Source organism: Barbus barbus (assembly GCF_936440315.1).
Source record: "Barbus barbus genome assembly, chromosome: 5".
NCBI lineage: Eukaryota > Metazoa > Chordata > Actinopteri > Cypriniformes > Cyprinidae > Barbus > Barbus barbus.
This window is the reverse complement of record NC_136733.1, coordinates 21,695,695-21,707,585: the sequence shown is the minus strand read 5'-3', so window position 1 is coordinate 21,707,585 and position 11,891 is coordinate 21,695,695. Positions and strand designations below refer to the sequence as shown.

Genomic DNA, 11,891 nt, shown 5'->3' with positions numbered 1-11,891 from the left:
CAGTTTAATGCATCCTTGCTGAATAGTATTAATTTACAGACCCCAAACCTTTTAACGGTAGTGTATGCTATAAGATATCATTAATTATAATTACTGTAGAAATGCTGGTATCATTATTCAGTTTTCAGCTGGTCTTTGTCTTTTTTGTTTGGTATATCATTTTTAGTAATGTCAGATACATTACTTGTACTGGTAGCTGGTTGTCCTAGTCTGGTTTAACATAGACTGAATAATAATCTGATTAGGTGTTTGTGTTCCTGAGTGAGATTCTTTTTTTTATGTTGTTATCCACAATATCTGTAGTATATCTAATTTGTGTTTCTCTGTTTCAGATACGAAGGCATCATCATTGGGAGGAACGGAGGAACTCATGGAGCTGTTTCAGTTAGGTGGAATATAACAAGAAACTCCGCGGATAGGACTCCAGTCTCTGCCGACCTTAATCCTGAATCAGGTACCCTGAGGTTTGCTGAGGGCCAGATGAATGCTGTACTGCCGTTAAATATCACTCAGGACAACCTTCCTGAAGAGGCAGAAGCTTTCATCCTCAGACTGATCCCAGGATCTGTACAAGGAGGGGCCGAAGTGGATGAGCCGATGGAAGTGAGTGCTTGGCTTGTGCTTGGTTTTTAGTTAATGCATTTAGAGAATGTGTTTGGATCATAGATCGGTGGTTGCTCAGTTCTGAGGTGGATTTAGTTATGAAAGATGAAAGTGCAAGTTGACGTTGATGACAGCTTGAAGAACTCTCTTTAAATTTTGGAAGGAAAATGTTGTTATTCATAATGTGCGCGGGCACTGGTTGTCTTACATGTTGACATGTCATCCACTATAATGATATTCTAGACTTTTATGCTCAGTTTCAGACAGCCGTGGTAGCAGATCCCTTTTGGACCTCACTCCGAGGCTTGTGGTGAGACATCCAGGGAGGTTGTTGTCTTACTCTGGCTCATACCCCTCGTCAAGCAAGGAAGTTCCCAGATCAGAGCTGGTTCTTAGTTACCATCTGGGCAGCACTTAGTCCGTTTAAAGCGGATGTGGTATAAAATGAGACACATGTGTCTCTCTGGCACAGCGGCATTACATACTGCTGGTTACACTGAGTGTCACTTGGGTGTTCCCTTCATGTGGTCCCAGCACAAAATAGCGCACAGCAGAGCCTGTGGGTGGCTGCGTGTTCTCTTTATAACTTGTCTGTTGCGAGTCTGATTATGTGTGAAGGGAGAGGATAAATCCGACCCGAGTTAATGTTTAAACCCATCATTACCCGTAAATGTGATCATAAGTTTATGATAGCTGAATTGACTCTGCAGGATGTGACGACTAATTGTGAACTTATTTATGTCAGCTGTTCCTACATTTACTGAAAAAAGTACTACAAATATTTAGAGAGGTCTTGTGCCTTGGTCTGATGAGGCTTGGGTAAATGACAGAGTCATAAACTAGCTCATGAATGCTATTTTTACACTCTCGTGAGGTCTAATGAAAGAGAAGGGCTTTCTGTCATTGGTTCACTGTAAGTTTCACACAGATAGTTTAATGTTACGTTCACTGTAATGAGTGGTGAAATTAGTTTTTTGCTGTGTGTTACAGGTTTCAATATAGAGGGGAAAAGATCTGGTTATTTTAGAGTTCATCACAAGAGGAAACGTTTCAAAACTTTTTTTTTCTATTAAAAGCATCTGTAATTTTTTCCTCAATGTTATGGTTGGAGTTACAAAACAAAACTGATGTTTACAGTAATTTGTTTTCATTGGAAATCTGGGCAAGACAGTCCAGAGGATTTGAAATGTGTAAATGTTTTGTGCAAGTGAACAGAAATGTGCTTGTAATTTTGTTAAATAGTTTATATTTTTCCATTCAAAAACCGCTTTATGGGAGCGTAACGTAACCAATACTTGAGCTTTGAAGTTGTCTAAGTCCTCTTTTTGGCAGTAGGACTACGGTATTAGGAGAATTAACCTCTAGTTGTGCAATACCAATGTATAATCCTTAAAGGGATAGTTTATGCAAAAAAGAGCATTCTGTCATTTACCCACCTTCCTGTCATCCCAGCTCTGTATGAATCCTTCTGTTTGTTTTGACAATGGAAGTCAATGGTCACCAAAACTGTTTAAATACCAACATTCAATACAAATATCATATTTTGTGTGTCACACACCTCCAAAACATTATGCATGTTTATGTTTATTCTGAATAAATTTCATGCACCGTAAATGCATTACTGTATATTCGGTTGCTGAAACAAACTGAAAGTCAAGTGATTGAAATGATCATCTGTAACCTTCCTGTAAGGAAAGTGAAGTCAATATGTTGTTCTTATTTCACAGATGGTGTTCTTCATTCAGGACAGTGATGATGTCTATGGTCAGTTTGGGTTTCATCCAAGAGAGAATCAAAGTATTCAGAGTCAACCAGAGGGACGCTTCCTGTCTCTTAGTTTCCTCAGAGAAGGGGGGACCATGGGAGAGGTGCGACTTACCCTATCTGCCCTCTACATACCTGCCAGACCACTGGACCCATCACGAGCCAGAGATGGGGTGCTGAATGGAACAAGTGTCAACAGTGTGCTGTTCAATTCTGGTCAGTCACGAGGTCAACTCATCTTGCCAATCCGCAATGATGCCTTCTTGCAGAACGGGGCTCATTTCCTGATTCAGGTAGGATATGTTTGTGAAAAGAAAATTTGAGGTTTCTGAGGTCTGACATGAAGCTTATTAGACAGTAAACCGGTTTTCAACACTGATAAGAGTAAGAAATGATTATTGAGCACCAAGTCAGCTTTTAAGCATGATTTCTGAAGGATCATGCGACACTAAAGACTGCAGTAATGGCTGCTGCAAATTAAATCACTGGATTTAAATTGTATTTCAACATATTAACACAGATTACAGTATTACTCTGTCACAATATTACTGTTTTAATGCATTTTTGAGCAAATAAATTCAGCCTTGGTAAGCATAAGTGAATTCTTTCAAAAGATTTAAGAAAGTGTTTGGCTTCTGGCTTGTCATTGGATGTGTGTTGTCTTGTTGATTAAGTGATGCAGAGAAGCAATACAAGAGCCCTTGAAAGAGAGCAAACATGCTCTCATAGCATTTCAGAAGAGGATGACCAAGCATGCGAAGTGCTTGTTTGACAGGCAGAGTAGTTCATTGTTTTATGAAATGTTTTTGTTCTATAGTATTAAAAGCATGGTTTGACACTTTAAAGGGATAGTTCACCCAACAATGGAAATTGTCATCATTTAGTTTCACTTGTGTTGTTCTAATGCTGTATGCCCCTCTTTTTTTCTGACCACAAAAGGAGATTTAACAAAAAGTCCCTTGTGTGCTTGTCTGTATAATTGAAATCAACATCAAGCTTTTAAAAAAAGACGCATCATGTGCCATATTTTCCGATTCTGCCGGTACATGACAGGGTTTGGTGAGAAGCAAACTTGAGACCAAAGGCCAAGTCAGGATTGTTCATTAAATCATGTTAAAACATATTATTTAACAACTCTGTGATACTTTTGTGTATTTTTTAAAAGCTTGATGTTGATTACCAAATACTGCCATTATATCACGCACAGGACTTTTAGGATTTTTATTTTTTATTTTTTTTATTTTATCTCTTTTTGTGGTCCAAATGAGAAAGAAGGGCATACGATATTAGAACAACACAAGGGTGAGTAAATGATGACACAGTTTTGGGTGAACTAAAGAATTTAACATTTCCAACTGACAGTTGTTTGCTTTTTGAAACTGTTAAAAACAGTCATGTTAACAAGTGATGCATTCATGTCTTTCATTAGTTGGACACTGTGCAGTTGGTGAACATCTTCCCACAAATCCCATCTGTGAGTCCTCGCTTTGGAGGAGCTTTGAACATCTCCCTGATCATCACGCCGGATATTGCTAATGGAGAGATTGGCTTCACCAGTAATCAGACAGTGGTGGCGCTGGAACCAGTAGATTCAAACGTCAGCTTGGTATAAAACACTCTCCTGGACATTTTTTTCTTTACATATTTCAAAATTCTAAATATATTTATTTTGTTGTTGGAAATCTGAAAAAAAAAAAAAATGTATATAGTCTCAGACTTTTGTACCCTACTGTATTCTTGGATGAAGAAATCATGTGAAAAATGATTTTCTCTGCCTCTAGATAACTCTTCAACTGAGGCGAGATGGGACAGATGGCCAGGCAGTGGTCTTCTGGAGTCTGCGGCCCGCTGGCGAGAACAGAGAAGATGTCACTGAGGGTGACATTTCACCTTTCACTGGATCGGTCAGGTTCCTCTCAGGACAAAGTGAAGCAGTGATTAACATCACTGTAATGGCGGATAATATCCCAGAGATCAATGAGACCGTCATTCTTACATTAGACAGGTCTGTTTAACTTGTTATAATGACATTGAGATGTTTTAAAGTGTGATTTAAGTCCAAATACTTTTTTGGATCCATTATATTGTATGGTGGATCAAAGTGTTGGTTGCCTTCTGAGGTTTTACCTGATGACCCCTTTCAGTCTTTTCCTTCAATCTGGGAATCATCTTGTAATCATTTTGCTGGGACACTCTTTGTTCTCCCTTCACTCTCTCTTCACAGGGTAGAAACCGCTCGCTTTGTAGTGTACTTCGGGTAAGTGCGTACTAGAAAGACTGTGCCTTATTGTGTGCTGTGAATCAACTCTTTATGTGGAAAAGCATTCACTCTGAACTTTCAGGGGCTTTGTCTTAGCGTTTCGATGGGGTATGTCTCTTTTATCTGGGTGTGTGAAATGAATAGTAAGAGTGTGTTTGTATATATTGGGAGTGACCACATTTGGATGCAGGCAAACGCTGCTTGTATTCATTTAGCACCTAATTTACGGAGTTTCTTTATCCTGTCCTGTAAAAAAACATCAGTGTTTGTATGCATGCAGCACATCATCTGAATGCATTTGTTTAGAACACTTCTCCTGCAAGCTCTTTGTCAGCCATTTTACTAATTATCTGGAGCCTTCAGTGCTGGCTCAGACCAAGCCAAGCTCGGTTTATACACAAGACCCCTGCTGAGAAGGGAGGATAGTGGGTTGCTCTAAAACATGACTTGTCAAATAATAACCAAGAGGCCTTAGGCCAAGCAATTTGAGACACTTTCAAATTCCGACGTCACCACACTCATACATATCCAAAATATGAATCTGGCAAATAGTTTGCCATAGAATACTGGTAATCATTTTTCCTTATATCATGCATTTTATGTCATATAAATCAGCCCAAACTGCCTAAAACAAAACATGACTGTGCATTATAATCTACCATACTGTAATATTTCATAGTTTTCTGCTTTCCAATAATATAACTTTGCAGTGTCTCTGATTGTCACCATATTGCTGTACAGGACAAATGTGGACAACCAGATACTTAAACCAGGTTTCACTAGCCGAGAAATTGTTATTCTGGAGAACGATGACCCTGGAGGAGTATTTGAGTTTTCACCAGTCTCCAAAGGACCTTGGATTATCAATGTAAGACATAGTGTATTCATTCATTCATTCATTCATTCATTCATTCATTCACTTTATGATAACATTTTCTTTCTTATTTATTTACTGTTATTTTTATTGAATTATTCATATTTTATATTAATTTTAATTTTAAACATCAACATTTTAAGTTCTAATCTTTATGAATATATAACTGTATACTTTGTAAAGGGTCACCAGTATAATTAGTATAATATATTCCCTTTTTTCATTAATCAATATAGTCAGTAGTCATACAGATTGACAAATTAATTAAACGTTAAATAGAATATTAAAATATTAGACTAAGTAGACTGTAGAATGACTGACCATTGACAAACAAATTACACATTTATAACTTTAAATCTTGATGTTGAAATTACAAATAAATTCAGAATAAATATTATTAATACAACAGTTGTTTATGTATGTGAAAACAAAAATCAAAATGTAAATTGATTTTAAATGGAGTTTAGCATGCAACTTTCATTTATGTTTTTCATTTACTTGATGATTTGTTGGCAATGCAGGAGGGGGAAACAGTTGAACTGAGGGTGATCAGAGAGCAGGGGCAGCTACTAAACCAGCTCATAAGATATACAGTGATTCCTTCTGGAAATGCTCAGTTTTATGGGGCTACGGGGATCCTAGAGTTCCAGCCAGGAGAGAGAGAGGTGTTGGTGGCCCTGGTAGCCAAGCCTGATGGGATACCAGAGGTAAGTACTCAGGACTAATGATTAAGGCTTACTAACATTTATTATACAGGGATGTGATTTTTACGGATTTCTGTATATGCTGATTTGCTGTTCAAGAAATATTTCTCATTATTATCAAGGTTAAAAACAGTTTTGCTGCTTAATATTTTTGTGGAAACAATGATAGCACTCAAACATTTGTATAAGGTTTAAAAAAAGAGAGAGAAATTAATAATTTTATTCATCATGCATGAAAGTGATAAAAAGTGAGTGAAGACATTTAAAATGATTTCTATTTAATAAATGCATTAACAAATTGTATTAATATATTTGATAAATGCAAATAAAGGCAGTTCATTAAAGTTTATATTTATCAAAAAATCCTGAAAAATAAAGTGCATCACAATTTCCACACAAAATATGAAGCAGCAAAATTATTTTGAACATTGATAATAATCAGAAATGTTTCTTGAGTCAAATAAATTGTAATGATTTCTAAAAGATCATGTGACACTGAAAACTGGAGTAATGATGAAGAAAATTCTGCTTTGCATCACAGGAATAACATTACATTTTATAATATATTAAAATTGAAAACTTTGTAATAATATTTCACAAGATTTCTTTTTTTTTTTTTTTTTTACTTTGATTAAAAAAAATCAGCCTTGATGAACAGAAGATAGTTTAATAGATATTAATAATTGTAATGTTTCCAAACTTTTAGCAGGTACTTTAATAATAATAACAATTCTATATACTTCACTATGATATATTATAGTACTTTATAATAATATATTATATTATATTGTTATCATGATTATTAAATGCTGCTTTTTATTTTTTACAGGACAATGTGTTTGTTTACAATATTAAGATACATATTTTAATGTGCTAAAATATGCATTTTTAATAATAAGTTCTGGGGTGTGGCTTGGTGCGTGGTCAGATTTTCCTTCTTTTTTTGTCTCCAGCTGATCACATGCCTGATTATAACAATTTGACTCTGTGTTATATAAAGGTTGATCTACATCAGGGTTCCTCAATTAGTTTTCGCCGATGGCCGAATTCTGCCAACAATACCAAGCCAAGGGCCACTGACCTATATATACTGTATATATATATATATATAATATTATTATTAGTACAATTATTATATGATTGCTGCTTTTGTTAAAAGTCAAAAGATGGTCAAAAGATAAATATTCAGATTTTTTTCCCCCAGTAGTCTGTTTTTTTCAAACAATTATGAGCATTTTTGCATTTAGATACAGAAGATCTTTGCCTGTTGAATATTAAAAACAAAATGAACAAACAAAAAATCTGGATCTCCGTGTCTGCCATACAAATCAACTGTTGCTGCTCATCTCCAGACTGGATCTCTTCACTCCACTTTCCCTAATTGCAGATTAAATTTTTAGATCTGTCAGATTCATATTTTTACACTTAGATTTTTTTGGGGTGTCCCAATCAGACGTGACACGATGAAGTATATTTTCCATGTAATTTTGATGCTGCGTTTGAATTTTCATGCCACATTATTTGAAATTAGCGCGGGCCAAATATTTTTCTCTCGCAGGCCGGATGTGGCCCGCGGGCCGCCTATTGAGGAACCCTGATCTACGTAGTTCCTTACTTCCCTTAATGTTAGTATTTACTTAACACTTCACATATGTCTGGAAATGTAAGTGACTTCTAAAAGATTGTCTGATGTTTTGTCTTCAGCTAGATGAGACATTCTCAGTGGTCCTTAGTAGCCACAGCACGCCAGCTAGTCGCCTTGGGAACCGAAGGCAGGTCAACATTACCGTGCGTAAGAGTGATGACCCATTTGGGGTCATTGAATTCATTCAGCCTGGCCTAAACTTCACCATCAATGAAAGCAAAGCCATGGATACTCAATCAGGTATGGAGATCTATAAGTTACAGCTCTGGGTCACTTAACTTTCTTTTCTTTTAGAATCTGTTTAAAATAACATCATTATGTATGATAGCATCCTACCCCATTGGGAGAAGCAGGGGTAGGTTTGGGAACGTGTCAGTCTTCTGGATTCTTGAGCCAACCTATTCGGGAGATATCAACCCAGTGCAGGGTGAGATCGTCTTTGCTGAAGGGGAGTATCTGAAGAACCTCACCCTATTTTCTATGCCAGATGAGGTAAGTTCATAATATCATAAGTAGATACTTGTGTTTAAAGGAGAAAGATTAATTTTTTGTTTGATGCAGATCCCAGAGAAAACTGAAAATTTCACCATCACCCTTCTGAATACAACTGGTGGAGCAAGACTAGGAAACATTCTCAGTGCAAGCTTAAACATTCGTGAGAATGATGATCCAATATATTTTGCCGGTATGTTTGTCATTCAATGCAATGTACATATTAATTTGAAGACAAAAGGGGCTTTCACACCAGAGGAACCTATAATAGTTCCTAGAACAATTGGCAAGTGGTTCCCGCTTTTTGGCATGTTCGCATCGCAGGAACTACGAATGTATTTAGTTCTAGGAACTCCATTTGGGGGAACTAAATTAGCTCCTACTTTAGAGTAGAGTCTAAAACAGTAGGAACTACCAGTGACGTAAGTGTACGCTGATTGGCCAAATACATACGAAACACCGGCTACCCAGCATTTTTAAAAAGCAGTGTAAAAATATTTATACATTTGAACAAAAAAAACATTTGTATATTTGAAAATGCCGCAAATAAAGATATCACTGTTAGCCGCTTCAGAATTCTTGCTGCCGGTGCGAATGCGACCAGGAAAATGGTCAGAGCGAGAAATTGGTTCCGTTGGAACTAGTGTTGTCACGGTACCAAAATTTCAGTATTCGGTACCGATACCAGTGAAAATCCACGGTTCTCTGTACCAATTTCAGTACCACATCAAAACACAAAATCATGCTAATTAAAAAATACTAATACTAAAAAATACTATTTTTATTAATAAAGTCAAACAAAAATAAAATGTACAAAAATAAATGCCAATCTTTATATTTATTTAAAGTTGTGTTTCAAGTTTTTTCGCAAGTAAATACATTTGAAAAACAGTATACAAGTTTCACCCAAATTAAATTTCTTTTAATTTATGAAATTTAAACATTTTATTTTATTCAAGTTAAAATATGGAAGAAATATTGTGTGATTATTTCTTTAAAAACAAAGATTTATAAATTTTTGTAAACAGTAGTAATAGTACCACATACATTCTACTAAATATTAGTAATATATTTCTGCCACAATATCTTTTAAGATAAACTTTTATTTTGACGGGTTGCCTTGAATACCTTTACATTTCTGTGTGTGTGTAGCTCATAGACTGTAAAAAAAAAGATGGACGACGCGTCTCCGCTTCCTTGCACTATAGAAAAGTGAAGCCAAAACATCTCAGTATGGCCGCTGCCATCGTGAGTAAATGACGTCATTTGGAGCCCGAGTCTGCGCAGTAGAGTCGTGAGGTGGAGCCGCGGAATCAAACTCCTGCCCAAACTCCTGCATAACCAATCAACCATAACAACACGCCCCGTTTTTATAGCATGAAATTACTAGCTAAAATCAAACTTACCACAAAAACGAACAATTGAACATATATCAGCGTGATAACAACTATCTTAAATGACCAAAATCATATTTTGGAAAATTGTATTGGAAGTGTAATTAATTTTTTTTTGTTATGACTCAAGTCCCATTAGTTTACATGGAGAGGGCGGGGTTTATGACCTGTACTGCAGCCAGCCACCAGGGGGCGATCAAAGAGCCCGCAGCTTCACATTACAGTATGAGTGAGACAAACCCGGTGTAGCTACATGATACGACACTGGTTTTACTTGAATGAAACTTTAAAATTCTGGTGAAGTGACTCAGAGCAGTTCTGGAGATGTTGTTTATGTATTCATGTCCTCATTGAGATGGCAGATGCTGAAATCACAGCAAGAGTCAGGCGCGCTTCAGTGTATGTATTAAAAAAAAAAAACACGCGTGTCTGCTCCATTCATTCATACAGAGACACGCAGAACATGGGGGATTCATATTTGAATCGACTTTTGTGGCTTAATATTTAGACATACTAGTCCATGTCGCGATTTGATATAAGTGTAATGACCTACTTTTGATTAACTCATCCAAACTTTGACAAATTCCGTGACATTCCGTGCTAAACAGTAAATTCCGTTTTTATAACTGGATTCTAGGGGTGTAAGAAAATATCGATACACGTGAGTATCGCGATATTTTGTTTGGCGATACTGTATCGATTCTCCAAAACGGAATATCGATATTAAAAAAAATAAAAATCATACAAGATTCATGGCAGTTGTTTCGTTTTTAGTTCATATCCCGACCGCTAGTCTTCATCTCTGAACTTAAACAGTGACAGGAAATACTAGCATCAGGGCACACAACTAATGTTAGCGTTAATATAGTTCGCTGCCTGTAATGGAGGATGAAAGAATTGTTCCAGTTCTTGTTTCGATGTACAAAGCTGAAGTGTGGCGCCATTTGGGCTTTTGTGGTAATGTCCACCCCTGCTGCTTGCCGCTTCCCGTGTTGAAGAGTCTTAGCGCGGGGCGCGGCGGGCGGTAGAGTGGCCGTGCAGCTGCAGCTTTCTCTCGTAATTCGGGGGAGTTTTGTGCAGTTGGGCCGGTGCTCGCATCGCGGTCTCGGCGATTCCACACGGAACATAAATACAAACTGAAAAACCTGTGAAATCCAAGTTGAAAAGTTCTGAGAATGTTTAACATCTGTATTTATTTGATTGTTTTACAATTGTTTAGTTTTCTTTAGGAATCCTGCAAGCACTTTATTTTTCATTGATATTAAGCAGATGTAATTTTTTGTTCAGATCAAATGTTATGAAATTGTATGTCACAATTGTAAACTTAAACTGTGAACCTTTAGAGTATATAAATATATATTTTTATCTTTTTATAAAATACATTTTATACATACATTTAACTAAAGAATCATGCAAGCACTTGAATATTTACTCCTTTACTCGTACTGCACAAAAAGTGGTTCAATAATGTTGAATGTTATAGGGACTGATTATTGCAAATGCAGATCCTAGTGTGTTCTGTAGTGTGTTCTGGTTAAACTATTTTTATTTATTTATTTTTTGCTAAGGTTTGCATATGGTGTTCTTAATGACAGCTTTCCTAAAAAATATATATCCTATTCCTAAAATAACAAATATCCCAATATATCGCCTTGCTTACAGTATCGCAATGTATCGCAATATATCGTATCGCAACCCCTGTATCGTGATATGTATCATATCGCCAGATTCTTGCCAATACACAGCCCTACTGGATTCCGAGATTCTGTACACGTTTTCTGCATCGCGGAAATCATAGGGCCGTACGCGTCAAGAACTCGGTACCACCGGTACTTGAAAAAACCTGGTACCGTGACGTTTTAATTTTTTTAGTACCGACTTGGTACCGAAGTACCGGGTCTTTTGACAATACTACTAGGAACCACCATGCTGGCTGTTCTTAGAACTACGCAAGCTCTTAAAACTACGCAGTGCGCAAGCCCCTAAAAAGGATATAATGGTATGGAACCTTGTTTCCGCGACTGAATAAAAAAAAAAGGTAATTGCGTCTTTTTATATCACAATTCTGATGTTTTTTTTTTTTTGTGAGTTATAAAGTCAGAATTACAAGATATATACTCGCAGTTCTGACTTTTTTTCATAAACTCGCAATTGC

General features: G+C 36.5%; 1 protein-coding gene across 1 annotated transcript in view; it reads left to right on the top strand.

The window, feature by feature from the left end:
• Positions 1-11,891, top strand: part of LOC306869414 (adhesion G-protein coupled receptor V1-like) — a gene marked incomplete at its 5' end in the record, with an annotated part of 125,195 nt that overhangs the window by 9,371 nt on the left and 103,933 nt on the right. Inside the window, 9 exons of the mRNA XM_079416182.1 lie at positions 333-603; positions 2,331-2,660; positions 3,797-3,973; positions 4,149-4,372; positions 5,369-5,495; positions 6,023-6,208; positions 7,910-8,090; positions 8,179-8,342; positions 8,412-8,535. Coding sequence (XP_079272308.1) covers positions 333-603; positions 2,331-2,660; positions 3,797-3,973; positions 4,149-4,372; positions 5,369-5,495; positions 6,023-6,208; positions 7,910-8,090; positions 8,179-8,342; positions 8,412-8,535 — 1,784 coding nt within the window. The remainder of the gene's footprint in view (positions 1-332; positions 604-2,330; positions 2,661-3,796; positions 3,974-4,148; positions 4,373-5,368; positions 5,496-6,022; positions 6,209-7,909; positions 8,091-8,178; positions 8,343-8,411; positions 8,536-11,891) is intronic.